We start from the raw sequence: 21,934 nt of genomic DNA, 5'->3' as shown, positions 1-21,934 counted from the left end.
AAAGCTCTCTTGATCAGCTGTTGTCTTCTACCCTCTTGCTATTAAATTCACATCGCATTCTTTGGCCAAACTTTCCTGTACTTGGAAAGATAAACTATTGATTCAAAACTTTTAACAAAACCATTGAGTGTTTTTTTGTGTGTGTTATTATTAGAGACTAAGGGGAAGGAAAAGATTCTTGTACATTCTTGCTCATACATAACTTAAAATTACTTCTGTTCTAAACAGTTTTTGCAGGATTACTCCTAAACCAAGATAACACAAACATATTTACAAAGAAAGAAGTTCCCCTTTTGTCTGAGCAGCAACTGTTGTCACATTCATGTGCAAATAGATGTGGTTAAAAACCTGAGGATTTACCCAAGAGCTCTCCTTACCCAATTTTGAGAAACTGGTATCAAGTCTTTTGACTAAACAGAACTTGTTCTGGACAGGATTTAACTGGGCCAGTCTCTGCTGTTGACACCTGACACCCCTCCCACACACACACACACACACACACACACACACACACACACACACACACACACACACACACACACACAGAAAGCTCATAAATAGATCCCCTGGCTTCATGGCTTTGGCAATGAAAGACACTTCCCTGGGTGACTGTCCACCATCCACCTGACCTGCTGCCCACCAGGAGCAAACCACCAGAAGCCATCATGTCAGACCAGTCGGCGTTCGACACAGACGTATGGACCCTAACCCGGTTCGTCATGGAGACTGGCCGCCAGGCTAAGGGGGCGACCGGGGAGCTGACGCAGCTCATTAACGCCATGCTGACTGCCGTCAAAGCCATTTCCTCTGCTGTGCGCAAAGCAGGTCTGGTCCACCTGTAAGTACTGACGTACCGCCTGTTGTTAACCTGTGATCCACATATGGTGTATCTCAGACTAAACACAAACTACAGCAACACACTTGGCCTTTCATTAAAAAGAAAGAGTTGTTGATCTTTGTTAGACTTCTATTGTTTATATCCATCCACAGAGGTCAAAGGTCACAGTCACCCATGGAACATAGTGTTCAGGAATTCACTGCCTTCCGCATTTACTTGTGAAACATGTTGCTTTGCTCCTGTTGTTGATTTATTGGTCTGCTCTGATTCGAGGGTGTGTCCTTTGGCATACGTTAAGGATTCAGAAGCAGTGCAGTTTCGACATTCAGCCACAAAAACAAAGGTTTAACAGAGCCAGCAGTGCTGATATGACTGATACTTTTGTGCTTCTGCACTATGAGCATGATGTTTCTTTTGGTTTTCTTTTTTTGGTTGCATTTCTACTCTAATCTCACTGTGATAAAGGATTGTACGGGTATTCAGCGCCATGTATAACGTGACAAAAAATGTGATTTCACAACATTTTTGATTTGCTGAAAAATGATGCAATATCCAGTTCTTTGTTAAGACGGCTGACCCAAGAGACAAGGCAGTCAGGCAGAGCGTTAAAAGATCACACTTCATGGCAACAACAGCCAAAACAAGAACGTACCGTCAGCTGAAACATTAGTGGACCCAACTTCAGTCTGTCTGAGATTCATTCCAAGCTTCTGTGGAGGTGAATAGAGTGAATAAAATAGCCACTTCCCCCACTTCTTCTGATAGTCCTGCAGTAACAAAAAAAATGCTAAAAAGCAATAAAAGCATTACCGTAAATAAATAAGTGTAACCCCCTATATTATAGTTGCATGGATTTTATAAAGTGTTTATTTAAATAGTATTTAATTCAACATTATTATTATATTGGCTCTGATTATTTGTTGAAATAATATCACAAAAGCAGAGGAAGCAGTTTGGAAAATGAATGAATGAATGAATGAATCAATCAATCAATGAATCAATGAATGACTGAATGAATGAATGCCCAGTAATGGATGACAGACACATTGGTAATGTTAAATGTGGTGACTGTTGCTTATAAGTTCTGTAACCGAGCGCAGATCAATCAAATCAAATCAATCCTTTGAAACTAAATGGTGATGACAGACATTCATCAGCTGACCAAACGTGTGTTCTACCCTCTATCTTCACTGCTGACTGATGGGTTGATCCACGCAGGCAGGGCCTCTCGGGCTCAGTGAACGTCACAGGGGACGATGTGAAGAAGCTGGACATGCTGTCTAATGACCTGGTCATCAACATGCTGCAGGCCTCCTACAGCACCTGCTGCATGGTGTCTGAGGAAAACAAGGAGCTCGTCGTCACCCCTAAAGAAAAGAGGGTCAGTGATGAAGAAGGTCGTCTGTTGAGAAGACTTATTACTAAACCCATTGTGTAGGTTGACTGATCAGCATGTTAAAGCTTTTGTCCACTAAGGTTTGGAGGGTGACGTGACTTCTCTGATACCACTCAAGCTGCTCTGGATTATTTATATGATTATGAACATAACACAGAACTTCATAAATGTAATTCTGTGGAACTTCTTTCTGAGTGGAAATTAAGTGATCCTTGTCTCATATACATTTTGTTCTACCATACTGTTTTAAATACTATTGTATGATGAATGTAACTTTGGGCTGCTTGTAAAAGAGATGATATGTAAATGATTTAGAGCTAGCTAACATGTTCCTTGTAGATCTACGGCCACAGATGACAACTGGATGTTTATAGAGATAAGGATTGTCAGTCTAGAGGCCTTTTTTTGTCCCATTATTGACTCTGTGAAGACCAATGTAGTAGGTTATTTGTCATTTTAGTCTCTTTTTGTATATGGAAGAAATACAATGAAACACGAGGATATAATAAGTTACTGTATCGGTAAATTACTTTAAGTCCTACATCACGATTTGTGACCTCACTAACACCTTGGCTGGATTTGATTTTATTGCAGGGAAAGTATGTGGTCTGCTTTGACCCTCTGGATGGATCCAGTAACATTGACTGCTTGGCTTCTATCGGGACCATCTTTGCCATCTACAAAAGGGTGAGGCTGATCTCCTCAAAGATACACAAATCATTCAGGTACTGAAAACAATACACTTTTACCAAAAGGTCTCAATGTTCATAAGGCAACAGGTCAAACATGTATACCACTTACATTTGTTGTGATTCTGAGTTCATGTCTTGTAGTATGTTGTAAATAATTACATTTTTCTGCTGCTGCATTAAATAAAAATGCAGTAAAGTACAGAGACACAAAAATCAGAGACACAAAAATCAAATCAAACAAAGAATAGTTTACTCTTTTGAACCACAGCAACAATTGTGACATAAGTACACACATAACATCTGTCAGAAATAGTTCCAGGCTACACATCTGAATGATTATGAGAAGCCTGAAAATGTAATGATTAGTCTCAGACACAGGAGGGCGCTGTTGAACAGCTGCTATAGTCTTCTGCTTGAACTGTTTCCTGCAGGGGGAATAATTTAATCACATCCACATCCACTGTTTCATTGGCTAAACAAGAAGAGACAAACAACAACAACTACTGCATCTAAAAAAAATGTTACAGTGAAATAATCTTTATTTACGGGTCATACATCGTAAACATATTACAATACTGCATGCTTGGGTCTGTTTTTGTTTATCTAGATATAAAAAGAAATTTCACAACCGATTGTTGTTTATAGTAAATTTTTGGAAATTTCACTAATTTGTGTGATTCTATACGTCAACCCATGGAAGCAATTAGACTGAAGTTGTTGATTTAACCCTGTAGTTGGAAACAGTCTTTAAGACAGACAGACAGACAGACAGACAGGTAAATAGATGAACGGACGGACAGACAGACAGATAGTCTGGGGAATTGCTTGCATTAATGTTTTCATTGTGTTTTTGTTTGTTGTTTTCCTCCTGTTTGGATGCTTCAGGTAGGAGAAGAGGAGCCCACAGAGAAAGATGCTCTGCAGCCAGGAAATACCATCGTGTGTGCGGGCTACGCTCTGTATGGCAGCGCCACCCTCGTGGCCCTCAGCACTGGTGCGGGCCTCAACTTCTTCACACTGGACCCTGTGAGTTCTTCACTTGGAGATGTGTGTGTGTGTGTGTGTGTGTGTGTGTGTGTGTGTGTGTGTGTGTGTGTGTGTGTGTGTGTGTGTGTGTGTGTGCGTGGTCTTTGTCACTTGGAGATGTGGTTGGTTACACCACTTGAGCAGTTTTATCCTTTTTTAGGCCATCGGTGAGTTTATTCTGACTGAGAGGAACGTGAGGATCAAGCAGAAGGGGAAGATCTACAGCATGAATGAGGGCTACGCCAAGTACTTCCACCCCTCCATCAACGAGTACCTCAAGCACAAGAAGTACCCCGAGGTGAGAGAAAGACTCACTGGATAGAAAAACTAGTCTGCACACACAAACACACACATCCTCCTTTCTATTGATGTTCATCAATTCTATTCTGTGGTTTTCAATCGAATACTTTTAGTCGAAACTTTAAAATGGAATAATTGCCGATCAAGCAACCACACTGGGCTCATTGATGAGTCAGACTGCAGCGTCTTTAACACGTCATGTGAATCCTGAGCAAGCGTTTCACTGGAAGAACAACTTCACACACGAGGACTCTAGGTCAGCAGCCCAACAACTGTTTTTCAACTATCAGCAGATTGGAGACTTTAAAAAAAAGAAATTGTGAACTGTAAAAATAAGACAAACAAATGCTGAACCTGAAGCAGACAGGTTCTTATAGCATCTGAGAAATCAACCCTTTTATCAACTCTGGGGAAAAAAATACAATAACACACCTCATTCACATTTAAAGTACAGTAATAGTGATATAAAATGACTCTCTCTGATTGGCTGATGTACATTTGTGCACAGTGCACGAGGTGACAGGGCCACATCATGAATAAAACCTTTTTATGATTATGTTAGAAAAATGATTACAGGAAACTAAAGATGCTTCATGCTACCTTTGAACAACAGGCAACAAAATAGCAACCGTCCTGAACCAGCATGTGACTGACAGTCACTGGAGCGTGACGCTACAGTCAGACAGGATGGAGGGTAGCAGCTCGGTCAGCTGAGCTGCCGAATGGTGACAACTGCTGCAGGAAACCTGCTGTTCCTCAGGAAAGTACTGTCTCTGATCTGGAGGTTCTGATGGTCACAGTATGCAAGCTCAGCACATCTTTTAGTAGCACGAGTTCATCAGCATCCTCTTCATCACTGAAGGCTGTGCTGAGATATCAGCGCAGCAAGAATCATAACTGTCAATGAAAGTTTTCAAACCACATATTGCTTTTTTTATTCTTTCACTCAGTCGGGACGTGTTTAATCTTTTCAATTTTAATCTTTTTTAATTTTAATCATCTTTCACGTCCCTGAGGACAGATGTAACAGATGACACAGTCTACACTCGTCGTTAGCATGGGGAGCATTTTTACATATTTTGTTCACGTCTTTTGCCAAGTGCACTATTTGAAGAAGTAATGAAATATTCAGTTTTTTGTTTTTCCACGCCAGAAATCTGGAGCAAACTCTTCAAATTGGACTCCAGATTTATCTGTTGGTGTCATGACTTAACTGCATTTACTGAGTAGTCTTGCACAGAACTGTTCACTCTTGTCTTTTTTTTTCTATTCAATGTTGGGTTTTTTTGTCCTATTTTTTAATATATTTATATTATTTCATTGTTTTGTGGAGAAGAGCTACACACATTATGTGTAAATATTATCAGATAGAGTTGTGTAACATACTGTGATACAAACACTAACATAGTGACTAAGAATTGTGTATTACAGAACAAGAAGGACATGACGTGTTTGTGTAACATTTTTCATTGTGTATTTACCAGTCCACAACCCTTTGTGTTCATCCCCTGCTGAGACCTGGTGGTCTACTAAACTCTGTTTTAGTGTTTTAGAGCCATTTTCAGTTTTCAGATGTACATGTTTTTGTTTACGGTTGATCTACAGCATTTGCACCATTAAATTGATATCACAAGGCACATCCATGACTGAACACAAATTAAAGGAACACACTTGGCCTTTCATTTATTAAAAAAATAGAATAGTTGATCTTTATAAGACTTTCATTGTTCAGAAACATTCAGATATTTGTAGTGTTCATTGTGTCACAGGGTAAATGATTGTCTATAGATTGAATTCTCAACCGTTTAGTTAACACGGAGATTCTTAAATAGTGGGTTGAAGAGGGGTGGGGGTCAGGGGGCACGTTAACTTGGGAAACACGTAGGACAAGATCTACCAGTTCAATTCTTCATTGAAACGCTGTGTAATTAGTGTAATTACACATCTGCTCCAGTAGGCGGCGCTCCCATGTCTACATGAAGTGTGCCACGACCACCACACTGCTGTTCGCCATCATGTGACAGCAAAAGCGTCTGTCATGTCAGGCTGGGACGCTGAAGGAAAACAAGGAGTTGTAACGTCTCAGCGTTGTCATTAATTCTCGTGTCTCCTTTGGAAAACATAACGATGAAAAGTCTAAAACTTATCAGCTGTTGAGACAAACTTTCATAGTTGAATTCTAGAGAATCAGGAGAACATATATTACAAATACTGTTTTCATCCACCTACAAGTCTCCACCAGCGACATGACATTCATGTTTAATATTAACACACTAAAAAACAGTCCTACAAACTCCTCAGAAATGATCCTACCACACCAGACTACTTCTTCTACACATTATTGTTTTCTTTCCTTGGTGTAAAGTTTTGCGTTCCGCCAGAAGGGTTTAGTGAGAGTGTGCGTTCGTGAAGCGTTGCGTAACGCTGGTGGGCCTGTTGGTGGGAAGTACTCTCCTTCCTGACAAACAGATGTGACTCAGCAGACACATGACTCTGCATCATAATGTGCCTGAACAAGAAACACCCAGTAAGGCTGATTTGTTCATCGGTGCTCTGAACAATGAAGTGTGTGAGAATTGAAATGAAGGTAGTGAAGCCAAAATAGACTCTCCACAAACAATATTCAATTAAACCCAAACAAGTAGCCTTGAAGTAGCCTTGTTTTAAATGTGTGCTCACAGTGAATCAGCGGACTTTAACCTGTCGGGTGTTTGCTGTTCAGATTTCCCTCAAATGCAGGTCAGAGTGACTCTGAGCCAAACAGAGTTGTTCTCTGTGTCTCTATGTGTGCAAGCGTTTTTCCTTCCTTACCAAGGTCACATTCCATGTCATGCATCTTTTTTCACTTTAGCATTAAAATTGATCAGAGAGCATCAGCCCAGCTCCATACGCTGCTCTTTTACAGGACGGACACATTGTTCTGTTCAGCCACGTCTTAAAATGTAATTTTATTTCTTAATGCTCTCACACTTAACCTGCTAAATATCCGATTGCATATATAAACTGATCCAGAGCTTCATAGACTCGTGTGAGTTTGCACGCAAACAAACAGTTCTGGTGTATTTTTCCTGCTGGCTGTGCAGTCATGGAAATTATAGCGTCAAATGAAGCGAAAGTTATTTGAGCATTTCAAGCGTCTGACAAATTAATGTGACATCTGCGTTTAGACACGAGTCCATTATCTGTGTAGTGAACTTGAGAGAAATAAACACCTAACTTTGTTGACCTGCAGCTGATTGCATCTGCAGGAGAAAGTGCCCTCAGATAATCAGTGTTTAGGACACAGAACAAACGATCAATTGTCAGACTGACACACAAACTTAAAGATTACAGCGTGCTTGGATCGGATCAGTTGCCTCTCAGGTTTATGAAGTCTGTTACTGGCGTCATGTATTTCAACTGTGAATACCTTTAATCCTTGAAATCCATATACAGGAGTAAACAACATCCGTTTTTTCTCCACAGAGGAGGAAAAGGCCGACGATCAAACCTACAAACGGACGTACTGGACAAACCAGACTCCTGCTGCAGTCTCTTCTTTTCCTTTCGGCTTTTCCCTTCAGGGGTCGCCACAGCGAATCAATTTCCTCCATCTAGCCCTGTCCTTTGAATCCTCTTCACTCACACCAACTACCTTCATGTCTTCCCTCATTACATCCATAAACCTCCTCTTTGGTCTTCCTCTAGGCCTCCTGCCTGGCAGTTCAAAACTCAGCATCCTTCTACCAATATATTCACTATCTCTCCTCTGGACATGTCCAAACCATCTCAGTCTGGCCTCTCTGACTTTATCTCCAAAACCTCTAACATGTGCTGTCCCTCTGATGTACTCATTCCTGATCCTATCTTTCCTGGTCACTCCCAAAGAGAACCTCAGCATCTTCATCTCTGCTACCTCCAGCTCTTTCTCCTGTCTTTTCTTCAGTGACACTGTCTCTAGACCAAACAACATCGCTGGTCTCACCACAGTTTTGTACACCTTTCCTTTCATTTTAGCTGATACTCTTCTATCACACATCACACCTGACACTTTCCTCCACCCGTTCCATCCTGCCTGTACACGCTTCTTCACCTCTTTTCCACACTCTCCATTGCTCTGGACTGTTGACCCTAAGTACTTAAAATCCTCCACCTTCTTGATCTCTTCTCCCTGTAGCCTCACTCTTCCACTTGGGTCCCTCTCATTCACACACATGTACTCTGTCTTACTGCGGCTAACCTTCATTCCTCTCCTTTCCAGGACAAACCTCCACCTCTCTAGCTTCTCCTCCACCTGTTCCCTGCTCTCACCGCAGATCACAATGTCATCTGCAAACATCATAGTCCATGGTGATTCCTGTCTAACCTCGTCTGTCAGCCTGTCCATCACCATAGCGAACAAGAAGGGGCTCAGAGCTGATCCCTGATGCAGTCCCACCTCCACCTTGAACTCCTCTGTCACACTTACAGCACACCTCACCACTGTCTTACAGTCCTCATACATGTCCTGCACTGCTCTAACATACTTCTCTGCCACTCCAGACTTCCTCATACAATACCACAGTTCCTCTCTGGGCACCCTGTCATAAGCTTTCTCTAGATCTACAAAAACACAATGCAGCTCCCTCTGGCCTTCTCTGTACTTCTCTATCAACATCCTCAGAGCAAATACTGCATCTGTGGTACTCTTTTTTGGCATGAAACCATACTGCTGCTCACAAATGCTCACTTCTGCCCTTAGTCTAGCTTCCACTACTCTCTCCCATAACTTCATTGTATGGCTCATCAGCTTTATTCCTCTGTAGTTACCACAACTCTGCACATCTCCCTTGTTCTTAAAAATGGGCACCAGCACACTTCTCCTCCATTCCTCAGGCATCTTCTCACTATCTAAGATCCTGTTGAACAACCCAGTCAGAAACTCTACTGCCACCTCTCCTAGACACTTCCATACCTCTACAGGTATATCATCAGGACCAACTGCCTTTCCACTCTTCATCCTCTTCAATGCCCTCCTCACTTCATCCTGACTAATCTTTGCTACATCCTAGTCCACAACAGTCACGTCTTCTAGTCTTTGTTCTCTCTCATTTTCCACGTTCATCAACTCTTCAAAGTACTCTTTCCATCTTCCTATCACACTACTGGCACCTGTCAATAGACTTCCATCCCTATCCTTAATCACCCTAACCTGCTGCACGTCCTTCCCATCTCTGTCTCTCTGTCTTGCCAACCGGTATAGATCAGTCTCTCCCTCCTTACTGTCCAACCTAGCATACAAGTCATCATAAGCTTCTTGTTTGGCCTTTGCTACCTCTACCTTCACCTTACGCTGCATCTCCCTGTACTCCTGTCTACTCTCCTCAGTCCTCTCTGTGTCCCACTTCTTCTTAGCTAACCTCTTTCTCTGTATGCACTCCTGTACCTCCTCATTCCACCACCAAGTCTCCTTATCTACTTTCCTTCCAGATGACACACCAAGTACTCTCCTACCTGTCTCCCTGATCACATTAGCTGTAGTTGTCCAGTCATCTGGAAGCACCTCCTGACCACCCAGAGCCTGTCTTAACTCCTTCCTAAAAGTCATGCAACACTCTTCCTTTTTCAGCTTCCACCATTTCGTCTTCTGCTCTGCCTTTGCCCTCTTGATCTTCCTCACCACCAGAGTCATCCTACACACCACCATCCTATGCTGTTTGGCTACACTCTCACCTACCACTACTTTACAGTCACTGATCTCCTTCAGGTTACACCGTCTACACAAGATGTAGTCTACCTGTGTGCTCCTACCGCCACTCTTATAGGTCACTCTATGTTCCTGCCTCTTCTGGAAGAAAGTATTCACTACAGCCATTTCCATCCTTTTTGCAAAGTCAACCACCATCTGTCCTTCTGCGTTCCTCTCCTGGATACCAAACCTGCCCATCACATCCTCATCACCTCTGTTTCCTGCACCAACATGTCCATTGAAGTCTGCTCCAATGACAACTCTCTCACTTCTAGGCAAGCTCTGCATCACTTCATCAAAGTCCGACCAGAATTTCTCCTTCTCCTCCAGCTCACATCCTACCTGTGGAGCATACCCACTAACAACATTGAACATCACACCTTCTATTTCTAGCTTCAGACTCATCACTCTATCCGACACTCTTTTTACCTCCAGGACATTCCTAACAAACTCCTCCTTCAAGATAACTCCTACTCCATTTCTCTTCCTATCTATACCATGATAGAACAACTTGAACCCTGCTCCTAAACTTCTAGCCTTGCTACCTTTCCACCTGGTCTCCTGTACACACAGTATGTCTACCTTCCTCCTCTGCATCATGTCAACCAACTCTCTACCTTTTCCTGTCATAGTTCCAACATTCAACGTCCCTACTCTTAGTCCTATACTCTTGGTGTTCCTCTTCTCTTTCTTCGAGCGAACGCACTTTCCTCCTCTCCTTCTTCGACCAACAGTAATCCAATTTCCACCGGCGCCCTGTAGGTCAACAGCGCCGATGGCGGTCGTTGTTAACCCGGGCCTCGACCGATCCGGTATGGAAGTCATAGGTTTGATTCGCATCTTTGATTTGGCAAAAGTCTTACGCCGGATGCCCTTCCTGACGCAACCCTCTGTATTTATCCGGGCTTGGGACCGGCACAATAAGACACTGGCTTGTGTCCTCTTGCGGCTACATTAGACTCCTGCTGCAGTCATTTGTTTATTTAAAATCTACCTGTTTGTCCTACAGGATGGCAGCTCCCCCTACGGCGCTCGATATGTAGGCTCCATGGTGTCTGATGTTCACCGCACCATCGCCTACGGAGGGATCTTCATGTACCCGGCAAATGAGAAGAGCCCCAAAGGAAAGGTGCAAACCCTCAACTATTACTGTCACCATCCAACTACAGTCTTCTACAATCTACTATATAAGTATAGTAGATACTGATAAGTATCTATATAGTAGATAAGTATAGTCATCTACTGATATCGATCCTGGTCACAATTACCTTTTAGTTTGATTTGACATTTACTAGACACACACAGGCAGAATAATCTATTTACTGTATTGTACTCTGTTCAAAGGGCCCCCAGGTCAAAACATCTAGAACAATATGAATAAACATCATTGATGAATTAGATCTGAATTAACTGGTTGTGAATTCAGGTGAAAGGCGTAGATCAGAACAGATTAGATTTGGAAAGTCCTTAAAGCAGTAACATGAAACCCAGTGTCTCGTTTAAGCGGCTGTTCTAACTTCTATTTATGGCCTCTTACAGAAAACCACAACACATTCAGCCCAGTTTAAATACAGATATCAGTGAGCGCTCACCAGGGAAAGAAGAAAAGAAACTTTATGAACTGGACAAGCAGGAAAAACGCTTTCTATAGTCTATAAATGTTTCACTGTCTTCTCTATAGGCGACATAATGGATTGAAATGTAATGGAAAAATTAAGTGTTGGTAGAATGGGATCATTAAAAATCAGGTTTTTCTTCCTAGATATACTAGATTAATTAACTACATATCCAGATTATATTACAGTATTTTCCATTGTTCATTTTTGATTTTATATTTCTTATACTTTACATAAAACTAACTTTTGTTCTTTGTAAAATCTTCTCGCTCCAGCTGCGACTACTGTATGAGTGCAACCCCATCGCTTTCCTCATCGAGCAGGCGGGAGGCCTCGCCACCACCGGCACCCAGAGGATCCTGGACGTCCAGCCTGAGGCCCTCCACCAGCGGGTGCCCTTCGTGGTCGGGTCCCCCGATGATGTCAACGAGTACCTGTCCTTTGTGAAGAAGCACTCGTAAAGCTGTAACAGTCAGATCTACGTCAGGATTCTCTCATTGCTGCTGTTTACAGTCATACAGCAGCAAGAAGTGTGTGGACCTGTTGGAATTTCATGGTTTTCCACATTAATTATTATCTTCATCTAAGTCAAGGATAATGACAAATATAATGCGCTTAAAATAATAATACGAGAGAAATTTCTGATCTTTCATGTCCTTGTTGACAAGTGTTGGTAACATCCTTCTAAATTAATTTATTATCAATACATTAAAAATAAAGAGTCATCAATCATATATTCTGAAGACCATATTGACGCAGGTAAGAGCTGCATTGCTATTCTCATTTTGAAACTTTTGTGTCAGATAATGAAGGAAGGTTATTTTTTCACTTTGCTCCCCTGCACACAATCCATCTTCTGCAGTCGTGACACAAAAGCTCCTACAGATTCCATCTTTTGTTGTCTGGTAATGAAGCGGAGGTGTATCAGCTGATGCTTAAACAGCTGATCAAGAACACAATAAAAGTTAATGAAGTTTAAATGATCCTGACAGTCACTCTCAAGTGTGGTGTCGCCTGTGAGCCTCTCTGGATGAAACCTGTTTTCGGGCATCATACTGGTGTTGAGTTATTTCTATTCATATCTTGCTCTGTGATGCTGAAGGTCACCACCAGTTCTTTTCTCTTACTGGACAAATGAGTTGTAGACAAGTAGTTCCAATAACAAGTCCACAGTCTTTTTTGTGTACGTGTTTCATCTGTATTTTTGTAACATCTGGTTGGGTGTAAATACTGATCGATAAATGCATCAAATTTAGTGACATAAAAAAAGTACGCAAAATACATCTTGCTCCTTTTAAAAATTTCACAGAAAATATGACCCGACAGGGAAGCTATACCTTACCTTCTGAGAGTGAAGTTTTATGAACATGAACCCTCTCTTCAGTGGTGTTTACTGTTTAGGTTACACAACTCATTCCTCCAGCTCAGCACACTGACCTGGAGTGACGTGAGGAAAGTATGCTACACAAACAGACACACACACCTTTACCCTGTACAGATCAACCACTGAAACAGAAGAGATCTGGGTCATGTCTCGTGTCAGAGCTAGGTATATAACTATCAGCTTCTATCACCCGCATTCACAAATGTTATTACCTATAGTTTAAAATATGAAAGGATAGTCAGCAATATGGACCAAAAAAAATTAATTTTTGGTCCATATTATCCCGAAACACCCAGGTTACATCACTGATGATGTGTCCAAGTTGCACCAAAAGTGTGTACTATAACAGATTCCTGTCAGTGTTTTACTATCATGTGTGATGCTATTTCATTAATGTCGCTGTTGCATAAATCAGTTAGATCTTACTGCTAGTGTTATTTACATTTTTTGATCTGCAGCTTGATCTACTATTCTGAAATATCCTTGTTTGTCGTGCTGCCAATTTATGAAATTTCTAAAACATCAACATTTCATGGGATTTTTTTAGTCATTACTTCAGCCCAATAAACAGAAGAAAATTTTAACATGGAAAGTAATTTTATCACAAATATTTTATCAGAGCAAAAGTAAACATGACTATTTTTGAATCTCAACATTCACTGACAGAAATCAATGGTTTTAGCAGTTTATGGCCTTCAGCTTTAATGATTCTGACTGCATTCCCAACAATAATCACCACTGTTGGTCAATAATCCACTCAGACGGCCGTACCAGACGCCGTGGCGTACAGCTGGAACTACGATCAAATCACACCGATGACTTTTTGCTCCACGTTACACCCGTTTGAATCTCATGTTCTGTCGACCCACAATCAGATTGGAGACTAAATTAACTTTTGGCAGCTTCAGTCAAAAATGCAGCAGGTCCAGAATTTATTTTATTTATTGATAGGAACTGAAATTGCTGTGAAATATTGATCCCTATATATTGTTAATGAGGCATAAAAAAACAAAAAAAACCCCATAAATCTTAAATCACGTTTTGGTCATCGAACATTTGTTCATTTACAGTAAATGAGATCAATAATAACTGATTACTGAGATATTTGGTTTTCACCACTTTATAAATTGAGAAATCCAGATAAAAACAGTTTTAAGAAGTAAGCAAAAATGTTCCAAACACCAAACTAGTGTTTCACAACTTTAATTGATCACAGTTAAAAGTACAAAATAAAGATCATTTACAAGTAAGTGTTGAAATACCACTTACCAAGTAGAATACACATATTTACACTGAATAAAACACTAAAGTAAAATCATTTAATTGAGGTGGCATAAAAACAGTCACAGAATGCTGTCATCTCCCTAAAAACATACAGTGTTTCTCTCAGTATAACATGGCAGATCTTTCTCTCTCTCTCTCTCTCTCTCTCTCTCTCTCTCTCTCTCACATTAAGCCAAACCATTTCAGTATAAAGGCTCAACAAAGAGGAGCAGTGCAGACACTAGACGAGAGGATAACTGGCTGCCGTCGCAATTCCACAATGGTTCTTTCTATCTTTGGCCATGAGGATGTAGCCTTTGTTTCCCCACCCTTTGCTCCAACTGCAAGAGGACATAAAGAGTGAAGAAATGAGTTAGATCGGTCTGATCGGCGTCCTTTTGTCGAACCATTATATGAGAAGCAAACTGGAAAAAAATCAATACAATCTTGAAAATTGGAGTATCCCAGAAACACTCCTGAATGCAGCCTTATATTAGATAGCAAGTTTAATCAAGCTCTAGAACCACTGATGAGCTCCTTCCGCAGCATTCCATCTCGTTTTCAGGTCAAACCAAGTTTCCCACTGACCTGTTCTTCACGATCCAGTATTTCTTGCCATCAACATCTTCTCCCATGAAGCCGTAGCCCACCACCAGCACGCCGTGGTCCAGCTCCACACTGCTGCATTGCTTCTCATAGTAGATTCCTAAAAACCCCCAACAAAATAATCCCAATAGGTTACATTTATACTCTCGAAAAGCAAAACAAACAAACAAAAAAACCCCGACACAGCTGCCCATGACTGCCGCAAAGTTTGCTCTGACCTGACTGATAGAACTGGAAAGACTCGTGACCGGCATCGATGGCGACTGAAACAGGTCCAACGGACGCCACGGCCTTCATCAGGGCATGCTCACTGCCGCTGGGGATGTCCACAAATCCCGTGTCGTTAGCAGAGTTGAAAGCAGGGTCGTATGTACATGGCTTGTTGTCCTTTGAGGGAGAAGGTCAGCAGGGTGAAACAACAGCAGGTTCCAAGACAAACTAAATATGACTTAGGAACTGTGTTAAAATGTTATTTATCATGTGAAAGTTCTTCAAAGCTGAGGTTATTATAAAACCATTTAAAGAAGTCACACTCATCTACGTTTTGATGCTGCTACTATAAATGCAGTTGTGAATAAAATGCACTTAAGAATATCAGAACACAACCCTGGTTGAACCCTTTTACGTTTAATGAGATACGTACTGTTGCCGTGTAAGGGTAGGACTTCTCAGAGTCCAAACCTTGGTTATCCTCAACATACTGGAAGGCCTGGTCCATCAGACCGCCGTTGCAGCCCTCGTTGCCCTCAGGTTTGGAACAGTCGATCAGGTTCTGCTCGCTCAGGGACACCAGCTGGCCGGTCTTCCTGAAGTGCTGACCCTCCAAAGATCCGGTGGTACTGAAGGCCCAGCAGGAGCCACACTGACCCTGAGCAACAGAGGAGTTGGAAGCTTGTTTTAAGACCACGAAAGTAAATATCCATTGTTTCAGGTTCATTTTGTTAAAACACAACCCTACTCAGAAACAAAGGAGTTCATTCCAATGCTAATTTATACAATCCCCCCACTGTTTTATCATTTATACTTCATAGTCTTCATTTGACAGTGATTGCTTTGCTTCCACTATCTCCTAGACGGACTTGTTGTTGTTGTGCTGTAATTGTGTCGTTACTGCCCTATGACTTGAGAAAGTAGACCACTAGAAACTATAGTTGGCCTCAGTAACCTGAGCTACAGTAAAGTTTGCGTCACCTAAGCCCGGTCATACTGGTTTACAGGTCTGCTATGCTAAGACATAGCAGAGATCAGGCTGTGTATTCAGGGAGAAGGACGAGTGTGTGTGTGCAGCGCGTTGATAACACAAACAGGCAAAGCGGCCCTCTTATCTTTCCGTTTCAGCACAATTTACTTGGGTGGCTGAAATATCCCCACTACTCTGGAAAAAAATAATCTAGAGCTTTTCATATTTGCAAAAAAGGGAACTAGAATGTCAAAACATTTTTTTGTCAACTCAAATTTGCCTGGATTTAAGCACAACTACCAGCTCTTCAAGGAATTAAAAAGCACGGCTGTCATAGTTCTGACATTTGTCGCACAAACTCATGTTACCTGGTCCTTCACGTCGGTGACGTAGCCCTCAGTCCGCCAGTCCACAGAGCGCGGTGCCTCAAAGAAGTGTGGTTCCAAGAACAGGGATCCTTTGGACTTCTTCTCTGGCTGGTATTTGTAGCCGTTGACGATCTGCCTGAACTCCTCGTGAGTCTGTGGAAAGACAAAGCTGAGCGGTTAGATGGAGTCCAACATGTGGATTAAGGCTCATTAGTGCAAAAAACTTAAGTGTATACAGACAATATACAAGCAGTTCCCCTGAATTCCCAGCGTGGCTTCTGCTTTTTACTCAGTAGGTACACAATATCTTCAAAACCTCGTCTGACAGCATTATTTCTGTTGTGAAAATGTTTGACTCTACGAATGTAACAACAATAATGTAAAGGATGTATTAAAGCATGTGGGCATTGACCTAATTTTTAAAAAAAAATGAACTAATGTGTTTTCATCCAAATCGGCCTTTAGACTGCTTTCAGAGACTTGTGTGTCTGTAACTGTATATTTTATGACCAAATAAAACGAGATTCCATCATCCATCCCACACGAAGACGACTTTCCTGATCATTTTTACATAACATCGGTGAAACTGCTACGTCTCCAACCATTGTTCTTTCTTCTCTACTATTATGCATGTGAGTGTGGCGAAAATGGTCTAACCATGTCTCCAAAGTGGTTCATGGCCAAGGTGTAGGAGTGTTTTCCCAGGGAGTGCTCCAGGTTGTGCAGCTCGATCTTCTTCAGGTTCTTCTCCCACACCATTCTCCTCCAGCCTTCCTCCCTCTACAAGAAGAGGAAAATATTCAGATGTTGTTGCTTCTTCTTTTTAAAACCCATTTTGCTGAAAAGAAAAAGGTAATAAAAAACCCCACATCACCTCATGATATTCCTTGGAATGCCAGCTCTTCCATAGATCCCAGTGCTCGTCCAGGTCCGAGTCACGGACGGGGGTGGAGAGGGCAGCAGCCAGGCACAGGGCGAGCACGACCAGGGGCAACATAGCGACTCCTTGTTGGCAGAAAAACAGGACAAGAGTCAGGACTCCATTTCCAGGGAAGCAGGAGAATCATTGATGGAGGCCGAAGCGCCTCATCAAAAACAATCTGGAGCAAACCCAGTCCGCCCCCCTGACCCACTAAAGCCGCACATTCCCGACACAGCAGTCAGTTCCCGTCTGACGAGCACCGAACGGAAGCATTCAGGCGAAACAAGACCCGAAGATCTCGATAACTGTATAATAATACCACAAAAACTACACGACAAACGCGCATCAGACGCAGACCCCGGCCACTAGCCAAGCCTGGTTCCTGTTTTGTTCCTAGTCACGGGATCGGCTCCGGCAAACAGCAGCCGATCCACACAGGACAGGCAAAACATGGAAGCAGCTTCGAGAGAATTCATCCTGACTCCAGGGAGGCGATCTGTCGTCATTTAAAACCGAGGTGGAAAAGGAAAGAATGGCAGACTGGAGCCGCTGAAGTGGAGGCGACGACAAAGGAATGAAACAAGATGGCTAGAGCTGGAAGATCCCAAAGAGAACACAGGAGCTGGGTCTCTGCGACGCACTAGCTGTCCGATTAAGCTAATTTAAAAACAGACTAGAACGTTGTTCGAGATGGAAAAAAAAACCCCAAATAATTCCAAAGAAACACAATTAGCATTATTAGTATTATACTACACATTTATGTGTCAATTTCTAACAGTTTAAAACATGAAAACAAATAAGGAAAATACTCTTTGTACTCACTTTGTCTTGCTTATTCGCGTCGAAGCAGAAGCACAACTCGTCAGCGGTGGGCAAAGTTTATAAAGGTTGAACGGGCAGGAACTGGAACGTCCCGTCCCTGTTTCTGATTGGTCCAGTTCATGGATTTTCGATGAATCTCCTCCCTGTTTTGTGACGTCATGTCTGCAAGCACGTGAGTGTTTTCGTCTGGAGAGGCGTCTGAAAGGATGAGTCGGCAGTTTTTGATTGTGTCAATCAGCTGAAACAATGGAAAATGGAATGTTGGACTTCGCCTCTTTTCTTGTTCTTCTTTAAAAGTCATCAGAAAGCAATGATTTAATTAATCTGATATAGAGCGGATTTAATGAAAAGTCAGGTGAAGATATCTCTCATATTGATCAAGTAGCTTCTCATATATTTTTTACTGAAAAACATTTATGAAACCGAATCCTGCACTCATTTCAAGTAATTTTCTTCGTGATCTTGATTGACTTGATTTAAAATGTTGCTCAGCAGGATAAAAGACATCAAGTGATTAAATAAACTCTGAAATAATTTTAGTGGGAACAGGTCTGAATAGTTACATAAATGTTTAAAACAAATGATAAAGGAAAAGAAAACCTCCAAATTCTTTAACTGCAGTGAATTTTGAGCAGAATTTGATTACGGACATTAAACTGACTGTGATCCTCTTGGCCTACTGTTGTAATTTTAGTTATCTAATGCCATATATACAAAATCAATTTTTACCACAATCATTTTACCTGATTTTCCCAGCTTCAGCTATCCTCATAGTGATATAGACATGTAATTGACCAAGGTTTATAATTGTCTTTTCACAAATCGTCACATGCATGACAAACTAATACAGAATCACTTCTAGACACACAGGTAGGCATAAAAAATATGCAGCAGTGTGCAAGAAATACATCGATTCTAAATAACCAGGTTATGACAGTGGATGTAAAAATGTGTATTAATTTGAGTAACCTGCTAAATGGCTTGGATACACAGAGCGCAAAGTTACAGAATAAAACGAGGCAGTCAGAGACTGCAACATCCTGCGACACATTTTACCCTGACCTACTTTCAATATGGTCTCAGCAATGAATTTTATATTGTATTGTCAAGTATGATATTGACCTAGTTTTCCAAAGGGGAAGATCATCATCACATTTTCGTGTCACTGGATTCCTGAAAATATTGCCTATTGTTTTGTTATTATACCTCATCAAGTTTCAGGGATGTGTACCTAAATAGGTACAAAAGAGAAAATTTGACCTTGACCTAGGTTTTCAAGGTCAAATTTGGGATTTTAATTTTAATTTTCATCCCCGTGCCTCCCTGAATAAAAGGCCTTTTGTTTCACTTTCTATCTTATCCTGCTCCTGAGATGTGTGCAATTTTTTTTACAAAAGTTTAAATTTGACCTTGACCTAGTTTTCTCAAGGTCACAGTCATCATTTAATTTTCATCTCCGAGTAATGTGCTTTTTCTTTTATCTTTCTATCTGCAACAGTTGTGAAGGTATTTGGTTGACGAACGGATGGACGAACACACAAACAATATAAATACATCCTACTATACTCTCTACTCTCTATCACCGCTTCGCGGGACGTAGAAACAAGCTTCGAACATACTGCAGGTCAACATATTTCAGTGTTTCATGTGGCTGCAAGAGCCTGAGATGGACATGACTGCTGAACAGGCTAACAGACACCAGTGCAGGGGCTACAAGGGGTTACAGGGTGAAACCCCATGAACAAAACCCATTGGATGAAAATACTCAAAACAATATTAATAGGTATTTTCTTTTTACATCCCATTTCAAAGTGGTGAAGTATTGTAAATATCAGTGTTTGTGTGTTGGTCCGTTGGTCTGTTCGTCCGCCCGTCCGCCCACCAAATATCTTCGCAACCGTTGCAGATAGAAAGATGAAACAAAAAGCACATTACTCAGGCAGCAGACAACTAGCTTTGACCTTTGACCTATGCAAGTAGGTCAGGGTCAAATTTTGAATTCAGGGGTGTCGTGGGATGTTACAGTCTCTGACTGCATTGGTTCTTGTTGCTAATTGCTTTTGTACATACAGTCACTGTACTGCAGTATTCCTATGTTAAAATCAATGGAAGCAGCGGACATTAGTTACACAGTCGACATCTTTTTTAATCTCCAGTTGCGCAAAATACCAAAGTGCACATGTACATTTCAACCAGCTGCAGGACATTCATCACTCAAAAAACCTGTGAAATGTTACTTAAGATACAATCAGTTTGTTTGTCCACATCCATCAGTCCCATTAGACCACTCTGTCTGCTTCTTGTTCGCAATGCAGTCAATAAATAGAATACTTTTAACAATTTCTGTGTTATCTTATCTTAAGATAGAGACACATCTATACTATTTGTGTTGAGTGGATTGATTGATATACTGTACTATATATGAGAGGACTGTGGAAATGTTGTCACAAATATGAAGAAAATGCGTCCTATGTTTCATCAGTCTCTAGAAGATATAAACTAACACACGATGGCCGGTGTATATGATATTACCAAAGTGGTGGGAGGATAGGAGTACTGTATGAGTCAAGAATTCCAGGAAGTGTTGGCACCAAGTCTGACCTAATCAGGGTCAATACTCATGTGATTGATAAGACTGTGGAGCTGAACGGACGGAGTTGTTTATACACTCTGAATGACCCCATTTGTGTGTTGACATCTTAATTCTGCTCATATCTGCTATTCATAGTCTTATATCAGAGCACATGTAACAATACTTTTAGTGCAGTTCTGATGCGCCTTAGAGCATTTTATATTTTAGGCTCTAATTCTATACCTCATATTAACTTTATTTGAGAGGGAACTGCTATTTCTCTACATCTCTAATATGGTAGTCTTAGTTAGACGGTCTTTTCAGATTTGAAATTCAGGTTTTACACAAAAAGCATTCTGAATTTGAGGGTAGTAACATATTTTAAAAAAAACTGCAACAGGGGCAGGGAAAGAAAGTGAAAATTGTGAAACGCTCACCAGTTCCGCCATTTGTCAGCAAAAATGGGTGTCAGAAATCACAGCTTGTTGCTGCCTTTACAAGTGCAAACTAAGATTCTGCAACGCCTAAGACAAAGACCTACTGTATAGCAACAAGATCCAGAAATACTGCTTCGGGATAGAACCTGTCTGAGATGGACTGAGGCAAAGTAAAAGAAAGTGCTGTGTTCTGAAAGGTCCGTACTCTGAAGAGTTTTTGGAAGTCCTAGATGGAGTGATGTCTTGATAGAGGAAAAGCACCATTCACATTTCATCCCTAAAAAATGTAAGAATTTAATGGCATTAGATCTTCATTGTGAAAGAGTGCAGTTCTGGTCTCTGTCTGACACTAAAAATATGTCACAACTGTTACACAAAATATGCTGTACATTTGCAGAAATTGGAGAGCAGACTGCATCCTCAGCAGCTCGTGACTGGGTTGAGTTGCTCAAGTAAGATCAGCTCAAGACAGTGGTTCACTGAGCTCTGCCATCATGACACACCCAGTTTAGTACAGAAACATTTATATTTTTAAAACTTCACCTTTAAATAACATCACAGTGAATGGCTGCTCCTGAAGGAAATAATGTCAGCTGTGATAGAAATATTTACATCCCACTTCAAAGCGGTGATGTATTGTAATTGGCAGTGTTTGTGTGTTTGTTCGTCCGTCTGTATGTCCACCAAATATCTTCGTAACCACTGCAGATAGAAAGATGAAACAAAAAGCACATTACTCGGGCGGCAAAGGAAATGAAAATGAGATGATGACCTTGACATTGAGAAAAGTAGGTCAAGGTTTGCT

The 21,934-nt window shown here is 41.3% G+C and overlaps 2 protein-coding genes across 2 annotated transcripts; one reads left to right on the top strand and one right to left on the bottom strand.

Moving 5' to 3' along the window:
- Nucleotides 1-594: 594 nt before the first annotated feature.
- fbp2 (fructose-1,6-bisphosphatase 2) lies at nucleotides 595-12,558 on the top strand. Its single transcript, XM_068310003.1, has 7 exons — nucleotides 595-838; nucleotides 2,057-2,219; nucleotides 2,829-2,921; nucleotides 3,812-3,952; nucleotides 4,113-4,250; nucleotides 10,969-11,088; nucleotides 11,851-12,558. Exons 1-7 carry the CDS (start codon nucleotides 666-668, stop codon nucleotides 12,034-12,036), a joined length of 1,014 nt encoding a protein of 337 aa, XP_068166104.1. The 5' UTR covers nucleotides 595-665; the 3' UTR covers nucleotides 12,037-12,558.
- Nucleotides 12,559-14,146: 1,588 nt separating this feature from the next.
- Nucleotides 14,147-18,257, bottom strand: ctsla (cathepsin La). The gene is made up of 8 exons (XM_068310004.1): nucleotides 18,121-18,257; nucleotides 17,251-17,381; nucleotides 17,034-17,156; nucleotides 16,377-16,529; nucleotides 15,472-15,696; nucleotides 15,047-15,215; nucleotides 14,811-14,928; nucleotides 14,147-14,563 (listed from the first exon to the last, which is right to left on the bottom strand). The coding sequence occupies exons 2-8, from the start codon at nucleotides 17,371-17,373 to the stop codon at nucleotides 14,464-14,466; spliced, it is 1,011 nt and encodes a 336-aa protein (XP_068166105.1). The 5' UTR covers nucleotides 17,374-17,381; nucleotides 18,121-18,257; the 3' UTR covers nucleotides 14,147-14,463.
- Between the last annotated feature and the right edge of the window lie 3,677 nt (nucleotides 18,258-21,934).

The sequence above is a fragment of the Antennarius striatus genome, chromosome 3 (genome assembly GCF_040054535.1).
Source record: "Antennarius striatus isolate MH-2024 chromosome 3, ASM4005453v1, whole genome shotgun sequence".
NCBI classification, from domain to species: domain Eukaryota; kingdom Metazoa; phylum Chordata; class Actinopteri; order Lophiiformes; family Antennariidae; genus Antennarius; species Antennarius striatus.
The sequence above is the reverse complement of the archived record's forward strand: the minus strand, read 5'-3'. Positions and strand labels throughout refer to the sequence as shown.